At 46.8% G+C, this 24,943-nt stretch overlaps 6 protein-coding genes across 12 annotated transcripts in view; 3 read left to right on the forward strand and 3 right to left on the reverse strand.

Annotated features, from left to right (window-relative positions):
- nat16 (N-acetyltransferase 16) overlaps window positions 1–2,731 on the forward strand; it is a 6,479-nt gene extending 3,748 nt beyond the window's left edge. For all 4 annotated transcript variants that reach the window (XM_019871030.1, XM_019871031.1, XM_019871032.1 and 1 more), the window contains 3 exons: window positions 459–683; window positions 752–1,089; window positions 1,170–2,731. In XM_019871030.1, the coding sequence (XP_019726589.1) occupies window positions 459–683; window positions 752–1,089; window positions 1,170–1,398 (792 nt within the window). In that variant the 3' untranslated portion in view covers window positions 1,399–2,731. The remainder of the gene's footprint in view (window positions 1–458; window positions 684–751; window positions 1,090–1,169) is intronic.
- Window positions 2,732–4,603: 1,872 nt separating this feature from the next.
- On the forward strand, window positions 4,604–7,533 carry alox12 (arachidonate 12-lipoxygenase). Its single transcript, XM_019871047.1, is given in 11 exon segments — window positions 4,604–4,684; window positions 5,590–5,698; window positions 5,763–5,880; window positions 6,048–6,141; window positions 6,174–6,350; window positions 6,437–6,590; window positions 6,758–6,812; window positions 6,814–6,838; window positions 6,973–7,054; window positions 7,086–7,137; window positions 7,139–7,533. Coding segments are annotated over 11 exon segments (1,296 nt in total). The 3' UTR covers window positions 7,488–7,533.
- A 346-nt stretch (window positions 7,534–7,879) lies between these two features.
- Window positions 7,880–10,333, reverse strand: LOC109516605 (bromodomain adjacent to zinc finger domain protein 2B-like). Its single transcript, XM_019871306.1, has one exon. It carries the CDS (start codon window positions 10,250–10,252, stop codon window positions 8,117–8,119), a length of 2,136 nt encoding a protein of 711 aa, XP_019726865.1. The 5' UTR covers window positions 10,253–10,333; the 3' UTR covers window positions 7,880–8,116.
- Window positions 10,334–11,933: 1,600 nt separating this feature from the next.
- Window positions 11,934–13,473, forward strand: LOC109516610 (chromatin complexes subunit BAP18). 2 transcript variants are annotated; one of them, XM_019871313.1, is made up of 5 exons: window positions 11,934–12,422; window positions 12,622–12,716; window positions 12,786–12,967; window positions 13,037–13,141; window positions 13,262–13,473. In XM_019871313.1, exons 1-5 carry the CDS (start codon window positions 12,402–12,404, stop codon window positions 13,327–13,329), a joined length of 471 nt encoding a protein of 156 aa, XP_019726872.1. In that variant the 5' UTR covers window positions 11,934–12,401; the 3' UTR covers window positions 13,330–13,473. The 2 variants fall into 2 exon arrangements, with proteins under 2 accessions (XP_019726872.1, XP_019726873.1); XM_019871314.1 differs by having other exon boundaries at window positions 11,937–12,422; window positions 13,265–13,473.
- Window positions 13,474–15,865: 2,392 nt separating this feature from the next.
- On the reverse strand, window positions 15,866–19,166 carry LOC109516607 (P2Y purinoceptor 3). The gene is made up of 2 exons (XM_019871309.1): window positions 18,761–19,166; window positions 15,866–17,156 (listed from the first exon to the last, which is right to left on the reverse strand). The coding sequence occupies exons 1-2, from the start codon at window positions 18,792–18,794 to the stop codon at window positions 16,021–16,023; spliced, it is 1,170 nt and encodes a 389-aa protein (XP_019726868.1). The 5' UTR covers window positions 18,795–19,166; the 3' UTR covers window positions 15,866–16,020.
- A 113-nt stretch (window positions 19,167–19,279) lies between these two features.
- Window positions 19,280–24,249, reverse strand: LOC109516608 (schwannomin-interacting protein 1). Of its 3 annotated transcripts, XM_019871311.1 has the most exons (8): window positions 23,984–24,249; window positions 23,213–23,248; window positions 22,385–22,597; window positions 21,828–22,003; window positions 21,632–21,746; window positions 20,027–20,155; window positions 19,825–19,945; window positions 19,280–19,743 (listed from the first exon to the last, which is right to left on the reverse strand). In XM_019871311.1, the coding sequence occupies exons 3-8, from the start codon at window positions 22,562–22,564 to the stop codon at window positions 19,637–19,639; spliced, it is 828 nt and encodes a 275-aa protein (XP_019726870.1). In that variant the 5' UTR covers window positions 22,565–22,597; window positions 23,213–23,248; window positions 23,984–24,249; the 3' UTR covers window positions 19,280–19,636. The 3 variants fall into 3 exon arrangements, with proteins under 3 accessions (XP_019726870.1, XP_019726871.1, XP_019726869.1); XM_019871312.1 differs by lacking the exon at window positions 23,213–23,248 and having other exon boundaries at window positions 22,385–22,583; XM_019871310.1 differs by lacking the exon at window positions 23,213–23,248 and having other exon boundaries at window positions 22,385–22,588; window positions 23,984–24,248.
- Between the last annotated feature and the right edge of the window lie 694 nt (window positions 24,250–24,943).

Here is a 24,943-nt window from a genome sequence, read left to right on the forward strand (position 1 = left end):
ATATATATATATGATGACTGACTCATTATTTCCTTTATAGCTGTGTTTGGTTCATGATTAGGCAATCCCATTTCTGAAAAGAATGCGACACATCTAACAAATTTTGCTGGCTATGGTATGTCAGGACTGCTCTGTAGTATCTAAATAACAACAATAAAATCATAATTACAAATACAGTAAGACATTATTGGCAACGTAAATCTTGACAGGCGATTTCAATGACTCGTGAGGCCTCGATCTGCGAATAGCAGGGGAACGCGATATTTTCAAAATGCTCATAGTGAGTCGGAGATCTTTTAGTGTGACATATCTCAAATATGGCAATGTTTGTTTGTTTCAGTGAATTTGAAGGAGGATTATGTTTTTACGGGTTTCTGACCTCAGAGCACGAAATCAACCAAAGCGTTGACGACGACAAGGTTCTCTCGTTGAGAGCGCTTTTCTGATCTTCCCGACAGATCGCCCTGGAATCGGTATGCGTGATCGACGAAGGCGAGACCATGCTAGTGGAGGGTCTCCGCGTGGCCCCTCAGGAAAGGGGCAAAGGCGTGGCGGGAGTTCTGCTGCGCTTTTGCTCCGAGCTGGTCAAGTCAAAGTATCCCGAGGTGAAAGTCAGCCGCCTGACCCGCGACGATCAGCTGGGTCCCAAGGATTTCCAGAAGTATCGCATCATAACCAAGCAGGTACGGCGACTGCTGAGCCACATCATGCCATCCACTTTGGATGCCAGCGAGGCTTTCCTCCCCCGCAGGGCATCCTACTGGTTCGCTTCAGAGCCGAGGACCTTAAGCGCCGACTGTCAGACCTCGGTGGCGGAGAAAGCCAGCCGGCGTCCGCCTCGTTGCCAAAGCCTCCTCCAGTACGTCTGGACCAGAGCGCCGTCCGTCGGCTCTTTCTGACGAGCGACCTGATGCGCGGGGTCCTCCCGAACGCCACCATCATTCAAGACTGGCAGCCGTTCAAGCCAGTGCCCGGCAACATGGCCATCCTGATGAAGAAGGATATCGACTGGATGGTGGACGACGCATCAAAGCCAAGCGTGGGAAGCCTGTGTACCTTCCCATTTAGGGTGCCCATTGGAGAAGACTGGTATGCAGCTTTTTAAGGTAGCGCCGTTATAAACGCCACGCTTAAGTCCACTGACCCCTGCACCGTTTCCCCCCCACCAGGTACTACCTGAACATCGACATGTTCGGCAAAGACCTGGATCTGGTTCGCCAGCAATTCTTGAGCCACCTGCAGCGCCACACGGCCACTCTGAAGGGTCACATCATGTGCCAGATGTTCCTGGACCCGCCGCTGTGGAAGCCCATGGCCGACTTTTGCCGCCACGCACTGAGCGTGGAGCTGGTGAAGGAGTACACAGAGCAATGCGTGGTGGAGTCCGACGTCATGTAGTCAAGAAGGAACGAGAGAACGGACATGTCGAGATTGCGGTTTCGAGGGGATGGAAAGCAAAGCGACTAACTAACTCTACTTACTAGATAAGCACCACAGGTCTATGCCCCCTCATGTGACGATAAGCAGTATTTGGTGTTTGTTTGTTTTATTTTTCCTTCAGAGCAAATGGATGACTGAGCGGTTGATTATTTGTTGTCATGTTCCACACACTCCAGCGCAACCCCACGGGCTCCCATTCAGGTTGAGAGTCATGCATCGTACGGTAGAGTGGAGGCCCGGATAGCATCTCCAAATCAGTGGAATCGGCAACTCTGAAGACACTTTAAATTCCTCTTCAAGAGAATCACGGCCACTGTTATGAGATCAAAATGGCATTCATGATCAGCTGCTTCACTGCTCTTAACTGTGAATATATATATACATACACGCACGCAATTATGTTACTAATTCACTAGCTTTATCAACTGCAAAAACAAAAAAAATTATGGTGTGTATAAAATGTGGGGTTTTTTTCTTTGTTTGAGGCTGGGGAGGTGGCTACTTTTGACGCCAAACTAAATGCTTGAAAAGTGCGGTCGGATAATGGATGTTGTTAAAAGTTACTAATACCTCATGTGGGTGGTTCCGTAAGCACCCTGACAACAATAATGGCATTTGGATACTGATGAATGGAAACACCGGAAGAATTATTGGGTCGTATATTTCAAGTCATATTGTTAAAAAAAACGGGACCTCAGTGGTCACAAGAATAGAAATATTTTCAGTATTTTTACTTTTGATTGATTACCTCTGCTCAGAAAGTGTCAATGATTTTCGCCGCTGGGCTGGTTTAGGATGAATTGACCAACGCGTACAGTACTGTCACCGTCTAACAGAAGGTCTGCAGTCCACAGTCATGCTTTTTTTAATTGCAAGGTACAAAATGCTATTTTGGGAATATTTGAAGTCGTGCAAATACAGTGGTACCTCTACTTACGAACGTCTCTTCATACGAAATTTTCAAGTTACGAAACGCCTCGACAGGAAAATATTGCCTCTTGTTATGAAAGAAATTTCAAGATATGAAAGGTAAAAATACAGGATGTGGGCTGCTTGTCGCAGCGCCGAGTTTCCTGAACGCAGCATACTTCTAGCTGCTCTGCCATTGGCTATTACCGAGCATCTTCCTGGCATCCCATTGGCTAAGCGGGACCTCTACCGTACGTGTCTATGCATGTAGATCCTCGTCATTCGTCCCTCGGGTCATGAGGCGTTCCGATAGTTTGACGTAAATGTAAATCACCCAAGAAAAAAGTGTTCACCGGTCGGGCGATCGCTCACTATGCTGATGTATGCCTTGGACGTTTTCGAAGGATTGTTAAAAGCCGAAAAAAGCAAACGTCCTTGGATCAGTTCTTTACAAAACGCCAGGCAAAAAATCTCTTCTGCGACATAACATGAATTCCAGAGGGCAAAAAATGATGAGGAGCCAGTTAAGTTAAATGATCACCATTTTGTTATTCTTTACTCTCTTCTTTGTTTTTTACATTGTGCACAACTCTCATTGATTGTGCCATAATCTAATTGAAACATGTATTAGTTCCATTTTTATGCTTTAGAAAACATTTATGTCTGAATTTTGGGGGGTCTTGGAACGGATTAGGGCATTTACATGGAAAACGCGTCTCGATTTACAAAATTTTCTGATTCAGACATTTCTTCCAGGACGAATTACTTTCCTAAGTAGAGGTACCATTGTATATCAATTCGCCTTCATTCAGGAAGCCTAACAAGTTGAACTTTAGTTTGAACCAAAGAAGGTCACAAATCATCTGAAGAGCTTCCTCGAAGGTATACACGCACACAAGCGAGATCCGGGATCACTAATATGGTCATCCCAAAGGACCACATAAATAGCCCCCTGGCCTGTTCTAATTCCCGAGGACTGTTGACAAAGTCATAATTTGGAAAAATGTACAAACTTGCAGAGATGTATCCCATTGCTGCATATTGATCCGTTTCTTACCTTTTTAAATCATTGCTGATAATGATTGCGAGCAAGTGCCATAGTCAAAACAAAAATATTTTCTCAATCCCAATTAAATACGAAACTCAGCAGAAAGGTTGTCGCGTTGCATCCCGACACTGATTTTATTTTTTTGTATGTCCAAAAAGCACTTTGCTCAATCGAAGAAGCGGACACACTGACTATAAGTTGGACTCTGTGTACTGTATGTGTGTTGAACCAAGCCATTGCGTTGTCATGCACTTTAGTAGCCGGTGGCAATAATGTTGGAGGAGCACCCCTTACCTTCAACTCATAATCTAGCAGCAGCAGCAGCGCAGACGTATCCTAAGGAAACACGACAAGGACTTTGTCATGGCTGATGCGCGTGTACATCACACATGAATGACAGATGCTGTCTATTTTTGGAAGCGCGTTTTTAAACAAGACCACACTGTCTAACAGAGTGGCAAAAAATGACATGCAAACTACAAAAACTGTTTAATACTTATAGTGAACATAGTCTTTGTGTGTACTTGTGTATTTTACCGGTCATGTGAATGCTGCCTTTGAAAAGTGCATTTGGAACAGGTGTGGGCATGAACAAAGCTTCGTTCCTCATTTAAGTGTTTGTAAAGACGATTAATGTGTCTTGTGTTTTCTTTCGACGTTTCGTTCAGCCGCCACCAGCATCACGATGTTCATGGCTCAATGCTGCTCAAGTCAACCATCGCTTTAGTTTGATAGAGTCATGTATTTTTGCTAGCCTAATGGACCTAATATTTGGATTCTGGTTCATGTTCAAACCTCCTGTCTTGAAATAAACTCTGTCTGAGCCTTTTGAGTATGCAGCAAAGTCCAACTCGGCTTTGGTTTTTTTAAACCATGACGATGACGAGGAAGCTATTACATCATGCGATGATGCTTAGCTCTGCAGTGTGCCTCTTCAGGGCTGCGTGTGTGTAGACCAGGTGTCACCAACATTTTTGAGGGTGAGAGCGACTTCATGTGTACTAATTGTGTGAAGGTCTACCAAACTGATATACGTCTAAAATAACATATTTGTCCAAAATACCTTCAATAATATGAGCACGTGTTATTTTTAATACTTGATGATTTAATTAAATTGTCAGACTTTGATCGTGTTTAAAAATGTCTCACAATACTGCCAGTGATTTTAAAGCATTTTTAAATCATCATTTCTACGAGCAAATCACAATGTCCAGGCAATGGCGGGCTACTCAAGTGGTCTTCACGGGCTACCTGGTCCCCGCGGGCACCATGTTGGTGACCCCTGGCGTAGACTGTGAACTATACACACGCACACGCGCACACACACACACACACACACACACACACACACACACACACACATACACACATACACACATACACACATACACACATACACACATACACACACACACAACACACACACACACACACACACACACACACACACACACACACACACACACACACACAGGTTTGCTGGAGAGGTGTGTTCTGGAGTGCAACAGGGAAGACAGACACATTTTGAAACAAGAAATAGGAAACGTTTGCACTCGACCGTCTGCTGTCCGAGAACCAAAAAGAAAATCAAATGACTCAGGAAGAGCGACAAAATCCAGGAGATGAGCTAGAAAGTTAGGAATCATTTTGCTTGATTTGTCTTCTCAGGCACAGCGCAGTTGAGGAAAAAAATCGAGCTCCAAGTACAACAACTCTATAACGCCGGTGACCGAAAGTGTCTTGGTTACATATATAAATCCATCCTCAGCTGGGAAGTCTGCTTTGTACACTGTAACCGTGGCGACGGATACATTGGGTTACGTGGGCACCAGCAACTACATCTACCTGACCCTGGTGGGGGACAAGGGGTAGAATGAGTGCACCCTACTGGACAAACCTGGCCTGGACTTGTGCCAAGGAGCGGTCATCAATGATGGCCAACAGAGACCGACATGTTGCATCCAGCAGGAGGATCGCTCCGAAGTTCGTCGGTCGTGCACCACTGGGCTGACACTGTTCCTGGTCAGACTAGACAACGGAGAGGGATTGGGTGGAAGACCGGTTCTGTCGCTTCGTCACAGTGGAACCTCGAACTTGAAGGCAATTGCTCACATTTCCTTGTTACCGCTGGTTTGTTGGCGATGTCACAAGAGGGAACGGGTAGGGGCGCACAAAGATTGTTGTGTAGCTAGCAACACTTGCCAATTTTCTTCTCCTTGGCCAAGATACAAAGCCATGACTCCTCGGCTCTACTGCAAGCCCACAGAGGGACAGATCTCGAGGACAGACAGGCGATTTACAGTTCTTCTCATGCTGCACGATTGACAATCCGCACACGTCCACAGTGATGCTCTTTCTGTCATTTGATGGCTGACTTGGGCTCTGGGCATACTGCGATATATCTACGCACAAACAGAAAACGATCTACTGCAGGATGTCCGCTTTGACAACGGGAAGAGGAGTGACTTTGAGCATGCTTTACAATTCACGTTACAGATTCACATTAATCCTTTCATACACCAATAATAACCTGTAACCTGATAACATGATAAGGTGTCCACTGTAGTAACCGCTGTCCCTGAAAGGGTTAAGGTCAACCAGGCAACAGTGATGACAATGAGTGATGCATACGTATGTAGTTTCCTATCCCTTCAGCCTGTTAAGAGTTGTTGAAGAAACTTGCCATAAACTTTGGGAAAACCTGGGATGACCTGGAACGGATCTCTTGGGAGTTGCAAAGCCCGGTCTCCAGTAGGAGGGATCCTGACGGGGGAAGTTACACGACGATTGGATGCAGTGGAAGGAAGACTGCTTCTTTGGTTACGGATGTTTGAATGGCTTCAACCCGAGAATGATCCGAACGTGTAAAACCACAGAAGGGAATTTCCCGGTCACGGCTTTCACGGCGCAGAACTCATTTCCTAAAGGATCCAATCGGGATAAAGAACCCCAGGTCGCCTCGACATGTCATCCTTCTGCGGTTTATGGAGTTGATATGTTTTTCTCCGGGTCGATTCACTTTCTGTCTGTCCTGTACAGGTCGGGAATGTCTTTTCGTTAGAAGACACCATCATGGACTGGATTCCTACTAATGCAATCAAGGGTCAACTGCAAAACATCACGGGTCCCCTTTGCCTCCTCAACCAACATCCAGACGGAGTGCCTCTGCCTGTTGTCAATAAGACAGGAAGCAGTCATGCTTGTGCATGGAAATACTGAAGGTACAATGAAGCCTGTGATGTATTTCGGTTTCAAAGCTATGCCGGATGGCAATCACCAACCAATCACATACCCAGCATTTTCCTGACCAAAGACCCGCCCTTTTTGGGCTGCTGGCATAGATGTGGGTGTGTCACTCAGAATTCCAGGTGCTTTCCCACATGTTGGTGGAAGTGTTCTACGTGGCTACACTTAAGGCCTTCAATACATCCTGTTTATGAAGTCAGTGACCACGATAACATACGCCAACACAGATTGAATTAGATATTGAACGAAACAGCCTTTGGGTTAATTTACAGTTTTATTGGTCATTCGTAAATTCTTCGATAGGGATCTGCATGCGCTTTGGCTCCTAGCGCTACACACAGTAGATCAACTGTAGGGGGCACACTCGGCTCATCTCTGCAGATGGCATCTTCAAACGGGTGAGCCCATATTGTCCATGCGACTTGGTAAGTGACAATGGCAGTGCGGGATGTTTGTAGGGTGTCTACAGGTGCTGAAGGTCTGCTCATTCTGGCCTAGAAAGTAAAGCGATCTCACCTACCGCTCACTCCACCACTACCTGGATTTCATTGATCGTGGGGTCTCTCAGCTGCCAAAGTATTTCTACCAAGCCTGATGCTGTGAGAAGCCATACACAGATACACAACGTGCTCATTCAAACGTCCTCATCAGTTTTGTCTCAGGGATGATGAGTTTGTACTACTAGTCAGACAAAGATGTCCATCAGGACGCTGAGCTCCAACCTTGGATTAGAGACGTAACACAAGAGGGTTTGGCAGAGCTCCCCGATTTTGGTCAGTTATCCACTTCTGTCACACACACACACCCATACACGATCACACGCAGATGCTCTTGGGACTGGTAGTCGCTCAGACGACAAATCGCCACGAATCACAACAGCAGGCTGCGCTGTGTGAAAGGTTACAAAAAGGAATGATGGGTTGAAGTGAGCCCGCAACTTTTCCAGCTTCTGAGGTAGTTCGAGGCAAAACAGAGGCGAGAGAAGTACTGTTGGGAAGTAAGAGTTTTTCTCGTGTTCATTCACTTGATCTGACTTGTGCCTCTGTTCCTCCGGGACACTGCGCAGAGGAGCACTTCACTGGAGGGGCGAGCAAAGGAGCCGATTGGTACATTTACAAAAGGCCTCGAGCAGATTGAAGGGCACGTCTTCGGTCAGAATGAAGGGTGGGAGCTGGCGTACTTTTTCCTCCTTCCCAGTTGTGTAGAAAACAGCATCACCGTCGAGAAAAACTGACAAGCATGATTTCTGTAGACCGCACTGAAAAAAAAGACAACATTGATTTGCCAGACTTTTTATGGAAAGAAATAAATAGGATTAGTAGTAGGAGACTAGTCTCTTTCCCTTGTAAATGAGAGAGCAGTATCTGATAGATGATGGGTTCCAGTGGTGATGGTATCTAGTCCTGATCGGTCCCTGAGCCTCAGGCAGTGTTCGTCTGCCTCTCGTAGTCAACAACTGCGGATCTCTGTGCCCTACTTCCAAATTGACGTGACTTTTTTCAAGATGGACTTGATGGCTGGTTCTGTGGCTTTGCTGTCTGAGGCCACGCTGTCAGAGGCGCGAGGCGTACAATGGCACTCCAAAAGTCCCGGCAGAATCTTCCTGGCACGCCTCATTTTCCACCTCTTCCACAGTGACTTTCTCTTGGAATCGAGTCCCTCCGGCGGTATCCCCTTAAGACTGGCATCTGATAAATGCTGGTAGCTCGCGAAAGAAGTGATTGAGGTGGAGCCGCTCTCCAGTGAGTCTTGCGGACCCACCGATGAAGTATCGACCTCCTTTTTTCTGTAATGGTCACCCAGCTCGCATGAGATGTTCGTGCTCTCGAGGGATTCCGTTGAGCTTCTTTCAGGGACGTAGACGCGGACGGCATCGCATAGACCTTGTCTGAGGGAGTTTTCTAATTTTTTGGAAAACTCCTCTCTGAAAATGTTCTCAAAAATACTGTAGATGTTGTGCTCTGGGCCGTCATCCTCCGACTGGAGGGCATTTATATCACTGGCCTGCTCTTCATCCGTCTCTGCGACTGTCATTTTATTCTCCGGTGATTTAGAATTGGAGGAGAGTTGTTCGTCTTCGAGGATATCCGGAGTAGAATTTTCAGGTTTTGCCTGCTCGGGAACGGCTAAAGAAGATGAGGTGGGATCACACGATCTCGTCATGCTCGCGTCCAAAAATGGAGTCGAAATGACAGAAGACGATTCCGCCTCAAAGAAGCAGAACTCTTCGACTGCCACGTCATTCAAGACATCTGCGGGTTTCGGAACTGTGTTGTCCTCAACGATGGACGGAGGAGCATCTGAGGTACCGACAACCTCACCATCGTTGAATGCGCCTGAAAGCTCGGAGAATGAGTCCACCTCAGCAGTGCTCGTTTCCTCATCCCCCTCATCGTCCTCGTCCTCATCTTCCGCATCATTCTCATCCTCCATCTTGTCCTCCTCTATCACCTCCTCCCCACTGTGTTTGTCCAAAATATCTTGCTGTCCGTTTCTGGCAGCGTTTTTGTCACTCTTTCCCTTGCCCCGCTTTCCCTTCTTCCTGCCTGAGCGATACTTCCACATGGATTTCACTTTTTTAGCAATGGATTTGCCGGCTGTTTTTGTAACCTTGCTGGCGGAGTCAATGGTATCCACAACAGGCTGCATCACATGGCTGATGATAGTTCTGGCCTTCTCAATGATGGGAGAAGACGTAGCGGTAGAAGAGACTGGGGAGACGCTTAAAAGTCTGGAGGTGGACCAAGCCTCAATCGCAGCGCTCGCTTTTGTTGCCTCTTCTTCAGAGGATTCTGCAATTGAAATCATGTCATCTCCGTGGTCACCCATCGCGTCGGGCTTCCCGCCACTTAATGATGAAACCTGACGGGTCAATTCCATGTCCGTGGAGCAGGGCTTCTCCGCTTCCTTACGTTGCGCAGGTATCCCGCTTTGGATGATATTTGTCTTCTCGAGAGTGGAGGTGGAGGTGGCAGGAGTAGGAACAGATGAACCTGCCACAGCAGTGGACTCCGATGGGACCAAAAGACTGGAGATGGATTCACCCTCAAGGAAGCCCATCTTGTCCACGATGGCTGAAGAGGAAGCAGAAGAATTTGTCTCCCCAGTCTCCTCTAATATGGGGGAGAGTCTGGGGGTCAACTGGATCTCATATTGCAAATTGCAGAGTTCATCCATGACAGACTCGTTGAACATTGCTGGCGCAACACGATTGTCGTCTTTCCTGACACTCCTGACCTTATTTGCAGACGAACTGTCCTCCACAGCTTCCGGCATTACCGATGAAAGCCTTGATGTCTGATTTCGATCTTCCTCAGACGAAGGAACCAGATGGACCAGATGGTCCTCGTCTTTGTTGGCATGCATGACAGTCCTTTCCTTCCCGACAGCGGTTGAAGAAGAGTGAGGCACCCCGGCGTCCTCTGCGGCCGAATAACGATGCGAGACCTGTTGGGGCGACTTCTGCTTCGCTCCTTCATCCGACTCTTTCGCCATTTCTTGATCGTCTCGATCGCTCCGCGCTAACATTTTGACCACAGCTTTCGTAACTTTACTGGCGGAGTCGATGGTGTCAACAACAGGCTGTATCACCTGACTGATCATGTTCATGGCCTTCCCAATAATGGGAGATGACAGAGACGGGCCAGTGTCGTCTTCCTTTCTCCCCTCGGTAGAAGAGTCCGCGATGTCCTGGAGATCTATTGGGTGCTCAGCTGACGTGAGGCGCTCTGAGAAGAAATCCTTTAGGTACTGTTTAATTTTCTGTTGGGTGACGAGGCCGTATGACGACTCGTCGATGTAAGAGTGCGTTGTGGAGCGCTCCTCCGCATCCCACAGAGCAATGAGCTGCCTCATCTTGGCAATGTCCGCAATGCTTTTCTCAACGATGCTTTTGATGACTTTGTTGATTTTGTCGTCCTTCTCCTTGGCCCTGAGGCTCGATGTCCCATTCTAGTGGAAAGAATGTGGGTCAATAAAGGTTACAACAGCACCGTGCACGTTTATTTGTTACCTGGTTGACTTCAGAAATGGTCGCATAGTCGCCAAACATCCCCCGCTGGACGAAAAAGTCTTTGAGGCATTTCTGAGTGTTCAGAAGGTCATAAATGCCGAATGGCGACGGGTGGAGATTGCCGTCACAAATTTGGTTCTTCTCTGAGACTTTTCTCAGCTTGTTGAAACTTGACGCCATCTTTGTGACTCTTGCGTTGGGATTTGACCACAGCGTTGCTCTTGTCGATTTTCAGTGGTCAATCACAAACCTTTTCTTTCGGTTCTTTGATCGGAGCCGCTTAAAGGACATCAGAAGCATGACATCAGCACATTTGGTCACAGAAGCATGACATCGACACCTTTTAGTCATCATAGTATGATGACTCATAAGGTCGACTTGGTTCTGTTGAAATGGAAAGGTAGCATTTGCTCATTTTCTCCAAGATAGACGCTGATATACACATGTGTAGTCAGGGGGGCTGGGACAAGGTGGGGGTTCATCTGTTTCAATGAGAATCAACACAAAAAGTTCCACTTGTGGCTTTCTGTCTAGAAAAGAATTAGAAACAATGTGAATACGTCACAGGAGTTACTCTGTAAAGATTAAGGCTTTAAAAATATAAAATTAACATTGACCCAATGTGCTCCCGTTTGATTTAATGAAGGGGAAACAATATGCCATTTGTGCTTAGACTTGCATTTTTTGTACGGATCTGAACAACTACCAATTCTAAATTTGAAGCCTTAATGAAAATACATTTCTGTTTGGGCTATTCACTCTTGGTAAACTGGATTTAGGAAAGCTGTATGTTGTCAACCTTTATATTTATTGTTTAAAAAACGCAAATCTATGACCATATTGTGCTGTATTTAAAATGCTATTGTTTTTTTGTTTTTTTTTTATCTGGATGTTCTTTGAACCCCTGGGCTACTTGGACGAGAAGACTGTGCACACTGTGATTCGTGTATGTTGTTAACACTCAATAAACTTTGGATGGGAAAAAAGCGCTACTCGCCAGCAAATGAAGAAAACATTAACGACATACAAGTCACGTGATTGCACACCGGAAGTCTTTCTAAAACAGGGGCTTGGATGTCAACCAAGGCTGCCTTTTTTATTGACATAATGTTCATTTTTACATTCTAATAACATTTTTGCCAATATGGACATGAATGGGACCCTCTACCCCTAAATAAGTAAACAAACAAACACAAACACACACGCGCACACACAAAACAATCAAGGTTGACTGGGAAAAACCAAGCGCACTGAGTGACGTAACGTGGTCACATGACCAGCGGCAATCGACTTTCGGTATGTTGCGTTCAGATGAAATAGGTAAAACGGGTTGCTGTGGCTGAACCACTCAGAGTTAAAATCCAATTTCCTGCTCTGGGCTGTCCAGATCAAGCGCGCACCTGGTGGTAAACCGTACTATCGCTTGTGTTTTGATGACTGATTATTCAACCTAAAAAAAACTATAGTCGTAAACGTGGTTCATAAACTTGCGCGGTACGGCGAAGGCATCAGCTTGAGTTTCCAAAGGCTCTCTTGCGGTTAATGTCAACTTCGCGAAGGTAAATGCTTTGGGATGATGATGCGCGGGCAGTTTGTTCGGATGCCGGAGCTTTCGCTTTCGTGACTACGACACCCTGAGCAGAGCACAACCGACCGCCGGCAAAAGCAAGTTAGCCGCCGATGCTAGCTGGCTCCATTGTTGTTAGCATATTAGGTGCTGTTTAAGCCACACCGCCTGCGTCAAACATGACTTCAGCTTCCACCAAAGTAAGTCCCCCCCCCAAAAAAAATGACAGCACAATACACAGTTTTGAAGTGCGAAAGTTAAATTACGGACTTATTTGCATGCACAGGGCAAGTGGTCAATTACAGTGAATCGGGTAGTCATGGCAACGGTGCTCATCTCTATTCCTCCTCAAGTTGTCCAGAACGAACCGCGATGCTTGATTGTTTGTTTTGCACGCAGGTTGGAGAAATCTTTTCAGCAGCCGGCGCTGCTTTCAGCCGACTGGGAGAACTCACCATGCAACTACACCCCGTGGCCGAGGTCAACCCCACCAGGTTTGTGTATCAATTTCATGTGCGTAAATTTGATATGCGGCTTGAATTCACTTTCCTTCTTACCACCAGCACTCACACCAAGACCCCGGTCAAGCGGAAGCATGAAGACACCACTCGCTGCAGCTCATCTGAAGGTATCCCACCCAACACAACAGCCACTAAGAAAGCCGCTGTGCTGTCGCCCGGAACTGCTCCCGCCCAACCCAACGTGCAGGCCGGCGTGGCTGCCGCCAAGAAACGCAAGGCTGCGGGTGAGTTTGAGCACAAGCACAAGTCACGGAAACGAGCCACTAGACCAAAGCATTTGTATGTGTGTTTAGATGTCACCCTGAGTGCCCTCAACGACTCGGATGTCAACAGCGACCTGGTCGATATTGAGGGATTGGGACAAGCGTCCCCGTCCAAAAAGCTCAACTTTGATCAAGGTGCTCGAAACCGACATGACACGTTCATTTGCGTCTTCACTTGAAGTCATGATCAAGAAATCGAAAACAAATCCAGAAGCCAGTCCAAAAGTATTTATAATCAAAGTTTGTCTATGTCAGCAGATACATTGAACCTGGACTCCAGCCTCATCATGAACTCCAGCGACCTTCCTCTGCTGTCACGCTGATGTCACATCATCCGACAAACACACACACACACACACACACACACACACACACACACAGTGTATCATATGATATATCCAATCAAGGCTATGAAAACCCATTTGGATTCCTTCTCAACAAAATAGAGCTGATATGAATTTGTTGTACTCATGTCTTTTTTTCTGTGTCTGACAGGAACAGCACACAACACACTGGTCACGCACACATGAGTATTAGAAATGATGTGCTGCTACGGCTCAACACACCGCTAGCTGGAACATGCACACGTCATGATATGCATTCAAAACACTAAAATACGATCACCAAAATGACCTATAGCATGTGTCAGTTTTTATTATTGAACGTACAGTGTTTTAGTTGGATGGTGAAATATTTTCAACATTTTTGAGTGAACAAGCATTTTCAAGCAGGACATTTGGACATTTTCATATGGAACGCGCGCGCGCGCGCACACACACACACACACACACACACGTAGGTTTTGACTGCATGCAGTGCCCGGAAAAGACAATGATGATGACAACTCAAACCATTTAAAGCACGAATGCACACAAAATCATGGGAAAGTGGCGGCATGTATGATAGCGGCACATCAGGATCCGGAGTGATGACTCCAAAACATGAACTGCTGTTCTGGTGCACCCTATCTCATCATCATTAAACGATTTCGGTACCTGTTTTTTGTTTATTTTTTTCTCAACTTGACAAGAAGCAGCAGACAATTGTGCAATTGGCAATATCTATTTGACAAAACTTGACTTATTTGCAGTGGGGGGGGGGGGGGTCTTAAAGTAATCAATGGAAAATTCGATAGGGTCATCGATTACCCAACAAATTGTTTGGGACAGCCCTTGTTGCCGGAGGACAGGGGAGTGAGGGGGTCCCGTGCCTGGTGGGGTTGGTTCCGATCCCTCATTCCATTCCACCACTTCATTCAAATATACGGGACTACCCATTTACTTCCCAGACTTTTTGAGGTCATGTTGTAATTGTGAGGTGGAGGCACTCGTGTCTCTGCTGCCACACCAGAAATAAGCATCACGTTATAATGCGGTTAAATTCATGTGTTAATTAATCTAAAATTAAAGCGTGCTAAATTCACGTTTTAATGATAAGTTACGAATGATTTTCACTTCCGCATTCGGGAACCCGTTGTAGGGCGTCAGTTGAAGTCCCTGAAAACAAATGGACTCATGCTGACTCGAGTTCACATTGTCATGACGAGAGGTTAAATAAGACAGGACACGTATCTTACCTTGGCGGCATGTCCCCGGTGGATGAAAGAAGCAAAAGAGCCGAAATAGAAGAGGGCTTTTGGAAGTTTGGGATTGTGCGTCGGTGACCCATTTGAAAATGGCGCCATGTTTGTTTGTGTCCTTTCATCGTCACTTTCCCCCCACCAAAAGAAAAAAAAAAAAAAAACCTGTCACGAGCATGTAAAGACTCTCCACTTTTAGCAAAATGTGGCAACAAAAACGCACAGCGTAACTTTGGAATTAAAAACGCTAGAATAATTTATATTCATTTTCGGTGTAATATTCATCTGGGCGTTTTGGCTTATTCGAGTTCGCGGTGGGGTACATGACAGTAGATGCGGTGCGCGGTTGACGTTTGACTTTGGCGCCTCGGTGTCGACCTCTGCTACAGGGGCCCGTGTACGCAATTTTGAGTTTCCTCCTGAACGAACAAGTCAACTCATACTTAAAAGCAGGATTAAAATGATGATTGTTTGTTCAAATCCCACAAACAGGTGAAGACTGACTGCCACCTTTTCCTCGCCAATCCACCCATCTTCCACGAGAGGTCGCCAGATACAGTGTAAAGCGCTGACGCCACGACCAGCGCAGCCATTTTACGCTGCCACTGTTGCTGACAACCCCCCCCCCCCCCCCTCAACAATAGCAGCGCATTTCATTCTAGGATCCCTGCATGAAATAAAAATACCAAAGAACGAACTTCACTAATTGCATCCACCAGACAGAGGTCAGGTTTATATTTTGCAGCAATTTTTGTCCTGATGGGCTTTGCTTTCATTTCATTGTTCTGACAACATGATGGAGACAAATCTTTGAGTTGCACTCAGTGACATACCTGATTAGAGATGTTTAAATATCACATTCTTCCCGTTATAATGTACAAGTAATGCTTCTCCAAGCAAATAACATGAAAATGGCACATCAAATTAATGTATTCAAATGAGGCTGGTTTAAAGGTCACCTGTGATCTCATTGTATTTTTTTTTTCCTCGCTGGGCAATACGTCCTTCTAGACGCAAGTCCTTCTGTGCGAGTGATTTGTAATTGCCTACAAATGTCGCAAATTGGCAACACAGCACTGTTTCTGTCGAAATGAAATTCCTTAATTGACTTCAACATAGTTCCTTGGCACCAAAGCAATAAATTGTCTATTGGCGGATTCGCATACTCACTGATTTTTTTTTCCATTTTGCTTTTTGTGGGAGCCTACCACCGTTTTTCACAGAAAATGCTTCTGAACAATTTTGGGGGGGGTTAAAAAAATTATGGTCATTGCTGCGTATTCTGATCATTTATTTAATTCTCGTGTGTCACTCAACCATTTCACCGAAACCATTCTTTCTTGATTATTAGAACATGATTAATATGAATCAAATCAAGTCTGTTGGCAGGATTTCAAAGAAGACGACAGTCAGCGTAGAAGCTGCCTTCTTTCCATTAGGTCAGTAAAGGACTTTTGCCATGCCGGTGTACGTGCTCATCTCCTTTCGCCAGCATCCTCAGAGGCAACAGTGGCCCGGTGGTGGCGGGGGCCGGCGGCGGGCAGCATCCGCCCTTGTCTTTGGTGAGGAAATAGAGGAGGGCATTGAGCCAGGCGTTGAAGGACGCTAAGGGCCGCGTGATCTTGTAGCACATCGACACGGTGGTCATGGTTTGGCAAGGGACGCCCTTGCTCACCTTGAGCAGCAGGAAGACGGTGCGGGTCACATGGAAGGGAAAGAAGCACAGAGCGAAGAGTAGGGTGATGGTGACGATGGTGCGGATGGACTTGCGCCTGCGGCCGGCGTACGTTGAATCGGCGCCCAGGAAGACGGAGACGCCGGCGGCGAACTCCCTTCCGTCGCGAGGGCGAGAAGGCAGAGTCTTGAAGATGGTGAGTACCACTCGTGAGTAGCACCAGGCGATGACGGAGAAGGGCACGAAGAAGCCGAGCATGTGCAGGGCCACCCCGTACGGCACGTAGTCGGAGAAATCTCTGTCGATGGCGTCGTCCCAACAGTTGTCGACGCCTCCGGCGGCGCGGGCCGTGCGGGCGAAGCGGAAGATGGGGCAGGTGAGGGCGAAGACCACCGCCCACACCAGCACACATGTGCACTTCACGGCTTTCTTGGTCTCCAGGGCGATGACCCGCATGGGGTGACAGATGCCCAGGTAGCGGTGCACCGAGATGCAGGTGAGGAAGAAGATGGAGCAGTAGAGGTTGAAGTAGAAGAGGAAGCGCACCAGGCGGCACATGAAGTCCCCGAAGACCCAGCGGTCGCGCATGACGTAGCTGGCCACCAGGAAGGGCAGCGAGAGACCGTACATGAAGTCGGTGGAGGCCAGGTTGACCATGTAGATGAGCGACGCGTTCCAGCGCTTGGTGCGGCGGAACGAGCGCAACAGGACCACGGCGTTGAGGGATAGGCTGAAGACGAACGTGAACGAGTAACAGGTGGGCAGGAAGATGTACTTGTACGACTCGTCGATGCTGCACAGCGGCGAGCTGCCGTTGTCGCCGCCCGCCCGTGTCATGGCCGCCGCAGGAACCCTCGCCCTCGTCACCGTCGTCCTCTTCATCGGCCAACGCTCACCTGGAAGGCACCAAAGGGTCACTTTTCGAAGGTAAGATGTTCGCAAACATCAGCTTTTACTTCGGACAAGTTTTGCCGATATTCTGACTTACAGACCAAACCTGAAACGGAATCATAATTATTCTAAATGAAAATCATGATTTTATCATCGATGTCGTTGAAGCTGAAGAAACTTCACAAGTTGTCGAGTGCAAACTCGTAGCACTTCCTTGGACTCAGTTGGTAGACAAGAAGAAGCTCTCATTTTCAAAAAGGTACGTTGGCAAGTACGTCACTCCCCGTCATTTGATTTCGCTTCACTGTTGTTGATTTCATTTTCTTTCATCGTTGAACAAGAATGACTTAAAGGGAAAGTCGAGTCAAAACATTTTCTTTACAATAATATGTAAAGTCTGAGCAAAGAATTCTGATTAATATTGCCTTTATGGAATATGAATTAAGCAGGGAAAAGCCACCTGCTTTTATGCATCTCAGGAAGCGGTCATTTTGCCACTTGCTGTCGAGCAATTATGATGTCATTTTCATGTGCCATCAAGTGGCAAAATGGCCGCTCCCTAAAATGGATTAAAGCGGATGGATTATGCTCCATAATTCATATCCCGCAAACACAATATGAATCAGAACGCCGGGTTTAGACTAGTGCAGGTGCAACGAACATTTTGTCAAGAAAATGTTTGACTTGACTTTCCTTTTAGTAAACGGTAATGGGGGGGGGGTGACTTTGCAATCAACTCTCATACAAAATATTTCCTTATCTGATCTGATATGGCTGTTTCAAAGTGCTCTATAAATACAGTTGAGTTGAGTTGAGTTGAGTTGATCATTAGATGGAATAGTTGCCAAAAGAATTGATTCTAAAGCTATTGGGGACAGCCTTAATCAATAATACGTGGAGGCAAAGAAAGAAAAAGATTTTTGTTTTGTTTCAGGAGAAAAAAAGAATATCTCAGAAAAAACGCAAGTTTGTTTTGAATGTAATTAGCAATTGCATTTTACATCAGCAACAGGGGTGGGGGTGGGGGTCAATTTATTTGGGAAATTGAATTTGTGTGACTTTTTTTGAAGGCCGCATCTCAACATAATTTAGCCCCCTGCCGCCCTCCCCCCATTTCCGTTGCTGACTCGGCACTGGGCTCTTTGCACAGCGCCTTTCACCTCCTGTTGTCCGTCCCCAAGGGTGTTTGCCTTCCTGTGGACGAGGGCACGCCGCTGCTGATTCAGTCTCTTCTCAGCCCATTAACTCAGCAATAAGTAACTACGCTCGCTCGCGTCACGCCGCACGCTGTTGATCTTCCATCACTTCCAAGAAAAACCGAACACACTTTAAACATACTGGCGCTTCATTAGCCTGAGCGACAATATCGACACCCTTTAACCATTCGGTTGCGATTCGGGTGTCAGTTGTGCATAGAGGTGCAACAGGTGTTCCGGCTGGTCCAACTGGTCAGAAAAGGGAAAAGAACTCAAACTAACTTTTTCTTCAATTGACAAATCAAAAAAAGTATTGCCTGGACAACTGATGAATTAACTTTGTTGCAGCTGTTGTGTGTGTGAGTGTGTGTGTGTGTGTATGCGAGCGAGCGCTCGCTTGGGCTCATAAATACCTGCATCACTGCACAAGGCCCGCGACGACTCCATATGGCAAACTCAGCCCCATGGCAAGAGTCCCAAAAGGGCGGCAAATAATCCAAAAGTCAAACAAACAACAAAAGAAGACGCGCAAGCGCTCACAGGCTTAAAGACGTTCGCATCTTCCTCTTCTTGTCGTCTTCTTCGCACGTTGCCATGGCGATGCAGCCCCTCCCCCGAGCCCTCGCCGTGTCATCCCCACTTGACCACCTGCGCGCGCGAGAGAGCAAGACAGAGACAGAGAGGCCGGCCTCACTCTCATTTTGCAGCCCGGGTGTCAAACATACGGCCCGTGGGCCATAAGCAGGCCATCAGGCGGTCCGACACGGCCTGCGAAGATGATTTTTCACAAGTCCTGCATTATTTTAAATTGGAGGGTTTTTTTTTCGTGTCCAAAAAATTTCAGAGTGCTGACCTGATTTGCGACTAGATTATTAACATGAATGTTGGCCATTTTCAGAATGTTTTGTCACAATTTCACAGAGAAGTCGTGATGATTTCAACAGAGTTTAATACACGTCAACATGGTCGAACATAAACAAGTGGACCAACCTTCCGCCTCCCATTGTCACCTTCAAGCTTTTAGTCCAAATGGCGCTCATGCTAAGCTAACGCACGGAGACGGAAAACATCGACGGCATTATTCAGACAAAGGCGTGATCGTCCTTGTGGATATAAAAACATGTGGTTGAAAATTCCCTTTTTATGTGTTAAAAACAAACAAACGTAGTGTCACGTTAACGTGTTGAAATGGTCAAAGTCAGTCCCATTGTCGGAAAGTCAATCTGTCGGCGGACGTTCTTCCTCAAGGAGTCATTGGGTCGGTGACACCGGGCGCACGCTGGCGTCCGTCAGCCGTGCAAGGACGTGAGGTCCTGAAGCTCCAGCAACATGGCGTCCTGCTCCGTCCTCAGTTGGTCTCGCACCTGCAGCCCGGCCACCAGATCCGAGCTCAGCTCTGAGGCGCAACAAGAAGAACTATGTTGCAATGAAGCATTTTTCGGAAAAGCTGTCGAAATGGTTGCTGTCGTGTACGTACTTTGTACTGTTTGAGTGAGGAATGATCGCTGCGCACGCAGCTCCCCGAGGCTCAACTTGTGCACGTCGCCGCGCTCCAAGCGTCTCCCGCGGAGCGGCGGGTCGGCGGCGCCGGGCGGATTCTGAGGGGAACGGGCAGAAGCCACCGTCAGAGGGCGAGTGAACGGGCGCTGCCTTTTTTTTTTTTTTTTTTTGTCACTCACGGCTGGCTTGTGGTCCGCTCGCAGTCGCTCTCGCAGTTTCCTCCAAGTGCTGCGGAAGCCCCTGGACTTGTTTTTCTCGGTCTTGGCCGCCGGCGTGGCCGTCTTGTGACCCGCAACGACGCTTCCTCTCTATGCCCGTGTACAAAATTACAAAAAGTTTCAAATCATCACGCAAATGTAGCTATCGGACAAAGATGACCCAAATAAACACAAAATGCAGTTTTGGAATGGCGACTTTTTATGAAGGAAAAAGCCTCTGGAGTCGGATATAAAAACATTAAACCGAAATTTCAAGATTAGCTTACATTTAAAATTTGACCTTCATTGAAACATGAGCATCTGGCGCCATGACTGCTTGCCAGATGTTTCTAACAAGCCAATCCATGTCGAAATTGGTAAAGAAGTGGACGAGTTAGGATCAATATATTGAAACCAATCACAATTCCCTCAATACGAGTGAATGGAAGAGATCAAGGCGGACTACCGTTTCAAGATGGAGGCGAAGTATGACCTCAACCAGCTGAGTTTTCCTCGAGTGGTTACGTATGTCGAGTGTGGTTTCTTATCGGGATATGTGGTATTGCACTCATTCTAATCGCCGAGACCACCGGTGTTAAATTTAAGGCCCGGGGGCCGGATCTGGCCTGCCATGTCATTTTATGTGGCCCGCAAAAGCAAATCATGCGTGTCAGCTGCCGTAAACCTTGCTAAAATCTGTACCCAAAAGTCAAATTGCTATGTGTCATTAAATAACGTTGAAATTTTGCAAAAAAATTGTGACCCCGTTTACACTCACTTGAACAAACAACAAATGAATAGTTGACTGATTTCAAAACAAGTAAGCCATCAATTTTGGGCAGCCCAGTGGGCGAGTGGTTCGAGTGTTGACCTCACAGTGCAGAGGTCGTGGGTTCGATCCCGGCTTCGGCCCCCCTGTGTGGAGTTTGCATGTTCTCCCCGTGCCTGTGTGGGTTTTCTCCGGGTGTTCCGGTTTCCTCCCACATTCTAAAAACATGCATGGCAGGTTCATGGAACACTGTAATTGTCTGTACGCGTGATTGTGAGCATAAATTGTTGTTTGTCTATGTGTGCCCTGCGCTTGGCTGGCAACCGGTTCATGGTGTCCCCCGACTACTGCCCGAAGACGGCCTGGGACAGGCTCAGCACCCCCCTTGTGAGGATAAAGCAGATCGGAAAATGGATGAATAATCCATACATATTTATTTTTGGGGGCGTACAAGTAATAATACGATGTCATGGTTTCACATTTATTCGGTTTCACTGCCGTAAAGGCCCTCTGAGGAAAGGAAGGAGTTAACTCCAAATTGGCCCGTGACAAAAATACGTTTGACACCCCTGGCCCAGAACCATCGTTGACTCTCCCATTTTCCCTGAACACGCTGTGCTTCCATGGCTCTCGAGCTTCTATTCACCAAAAATGGATGTCAAAATGGCCATTTCGACCACTTCCGTCAAACGATTAGCTCCTCCCACATTTAGTCCAAGCCTGATCTGCAGGCTGCAGTCAGGCGCAATTGACCCTGACCGCACGTCCCTGAATGAGATGGCCAGATGCGTGGAATACGGAGTCGAGGCGACACGTACCACAGCCGCGCTGGCATCTCTCTCCTCTCGCTCTTCCTCTTCTTCTTCTTGCTCTTCGTCGTCACTCTCGCTGTTGTTGATGAAGCAGAGTTGAAGGTTCATCTGCGTCTGCAGCCTGGACCATGCAAAAAAAGACAACCAATTGAGCGAGCGGAGGCACACCCCGAAAGACTTGTCAAAAGTTTGCTTTGGTTACCGTGAACCGAGGGCTGACAAGTCGTCACTGTCATCGCTGCGGTCCAGCCCGTCCCGACGGTCGAGGTGGCGGCGATGACGTCGGCGTCCGTCCTCCCAGCTTTCTCGTCTGCCGCATCCTTGTTCGTCTGCGTAGCTGACGGGAGCTCGCCCCTGCTCCAGGGATGCCGCGCCGCTCTGGCAATCAAAAATAAACACAAAGAAAAAAAAGGGTGATGATGTTTCATGTTGCTTCAGTGCTACTTTGACTCGCAACTTTTTCCAGTTCGAAGTCATCGCTTATCCGTAATTTGCTTTGTGTTGCGAGTATGCATAAGCTTTGGATATGCCACCACTCAAGAAAAAAAAAGGTGCAATTAAGGCAGTGCAACATGCTGGCATGTGTGCAAAGAGAGCCAGAGTACCACGCCCCTTAAAGGCATACCAACCACAAATGGACAACAGTGTGCCAATGTCATTTCATCTTGTTTACGTAAGTTTGCTGTTGTTGATTTGTTTGTTTTGTTGTTTAAATAGGAAGTACAAATGAGAGGAATCGGAATCGGGCAGGCATCCAACCTTTGCCAGTTTGTCCTTCTTCTCCTCTTCTTGTTTCTCCAGCTCGGCGATGCGAAGGCTCAACGCCTCCCAGTGCATGATGGGAAGGCCCGGCTCATCTCGGGGCTCCTGGGTGTGGTCGGTGTCCTTGTCTGTGTCTTCGTCGCGCCACCGTAGCCGTTCCTTGTCGCTGACTTCCATCTCGTCAGCGCCTTGGCATCTTTTCTGAAGCAGCAAAATACAAGACGCATTTCAAGTGTCGCTCAAGGGAACAAAATGCCAGCTAGCCGTTAGCTGGCATGTTCCAAAGCAAACCTTCACAAATTTGGGGCTTGTAGCAGAGACCTTATTCCAAGGGGCCCTACTAACCACAGCACATACCCCCAAAAGCCATTATTGCAATTCTAATGTTGCCAAGTTCCCAGTTGCCCAGTTCATGCGGTTTCCATTCAGTCAAATTATTTTTTTTTTGGGGGGGGGGGGGGGGGGGGGGGGGCGAATGTGTCACGTTCTGAGAATGAAGTCGTATTTCTTTCAAGAAAAAGAAATCGTCAGCTTTCCAAAGGTTGTATCTTATTGGGATCAAAAAGTCAGAATCTTACAAGACTAAAGTCGATATTTTTTCCAAGCCAAAATCAGAATATTATATTAAAGTTCAATCTTAACGGGGGAAGAAGTCAGATGTTAACGAGTTCATTTGAGCAAAAAAACTTTTAATACGAAAAAAGGACTCGATTGAATAAACCGCATGTTGAGATTCAGAAAAAAATAGGCCTTTAAAAGCTTGACTTTTTTTTTAATGAATCACAATCGCATCAGCGCTTTTCATTGCCTCAGAGCAAAAGTATTTGGTTTAGAATGTTGGTCCTCATGTGTAAGAACGCACTTTGACCAAAAAAAAAAAGATACAACAATTACCGGTAATTCCAAATTATTTGGCGGAACCCAGTATCAGAGGCATGCCATAGAATGGGATCGTGACTATCCTCATGGGGGTAAGAGGTCAGCCAAAGTCCATCCTGACTGGGCCTAAGCTAAGGGGAGCTTGACCAATACATAGAGGGCTGAGAAAATAATTTTGGGATATATTTTAGAATACCAAATAATAGGCTGGAAGGCCTTAACGGGTATTACACTTATTTCTGACGCGGCTATCGCACCCCCAGTTCCCCGGTGTAGCACCATCCCTGAAGCATTCCCACAAAATTTTCGAGTCATCCACTAACTCGAATGTAATTTTTGGGGCGCGGTCGGGGGGAGACTGTTGGCAAGAGAGGCGGGGGAACACCCACGATAGGTCGCCCACCAGTCAATGACAGGACGTTTAAAGACAAACAAGCAACAAGCATCCCACTTCTGGACAATTAGAAGTCTTCAGCCAACATGTTTTTAGATTCATGTGGGAGGCACGAGTGGGAAGTTAGCATGCCAAACATGCTGAACCTCGGAACTACGAGGAAAAAACCAAAACCAAGTCCCTAACATGCTGTCGGTTGGAGTTGAATGGCAAAAGTTAAATTTTCTAGGGGCGGAGCGTGGCGGGAGGTTTTGAGTTCCAAATAAGTCGCCTTTCGTTTGCTCCCCCAAGTCGTCGGAAAGTTGAAGAGGTGGCTGACTTACTTTCTTCCTTACTTTCACCAATTGCTTGACCGCCGCCGCCGTGTTTTTGTTTGCCACATACTTCACTTCTGCACCGCTCGACAAAGTCCAAAATCAAAAAGTCCCAAATCTTTTGTCGTGCTCCAAGCCCTGGCGTTAGTTTTCGGATTCTGCTGGCTGCCTTCCGACGACTTTTATAAGCTTTGCTGTCGTCAAACAAAAGACGCAAACTCCAAACTTGAGGAATTTCACGCAAAGACACAAACGCGTGGGTGTATGTGTCACTTCCGGCGGGTCGTTCAAAACAAAAGCAAGATTGGCGCTTTTCGGCATTTCCGCTTAAAGTTAGCTTGACAAATGTGCGTCATCCATCCATTTTTAACAGCGCATATCTGAAGCAGGGTATACTGAGAATGGTATTCTGACTTGTTCAATAAAGATTATTAAAAAAAAAAAATCTGAAGCAGGGTCACGCGCGGGGCATGCCGAACCCTATCCCGGCTAACTTCGGGCTAAAGGTATACTACACCCTGAACTGGTCGCCAGTAAGTCGCAGGTCACATAGAGACGAACAACCATTACACACACATCGTCACTCTCCTCGCTCATAAATCAGACAAGTGTACCAGTGAACGATCAGCGATAGCGATTATACGACATTTAGACGATTAAAATGACAATTCGTCGAGGAGGATTCCTTTATTATTGCATATTTTTCCGTCCTCGTCAGGCATTAGGGAATCGACTGAAAATTAAAATCCACACCATAATTGCCTACATTACGCCATAAAAATGGGACAGACATTGATACAATTGGAACAGGGAGGGGTCATATTCAGTCATTTTGTTTCCATTCAAAAAGTTCCATCCCGAATTTGACATGAATGCGCCCTCGAGTTATCCAAACAAACACCACTAGATGGTGTCATTCAATCAAGGCGAAATGTTAACAGCCTCATCGAGCCATGAATTGCTACGCTC

The sequence above is a fragment of the Hippocampus comes genome, unplaced genomic scaffold (assembly GCF_001891065.2).
Source record: "Hippocampus comes isolate QL1 unplaced genomic scaffold, H_comes_QL1_v1.1 scaffold83, whole genome shotgun sequence".
NCBI classification, from domain to species: Eukaryota; Metazoa; Chordata; class Actinopteri; order Syngnathiformes; family Syngnathidae; genus Hippocampus; species Hippocampus comes.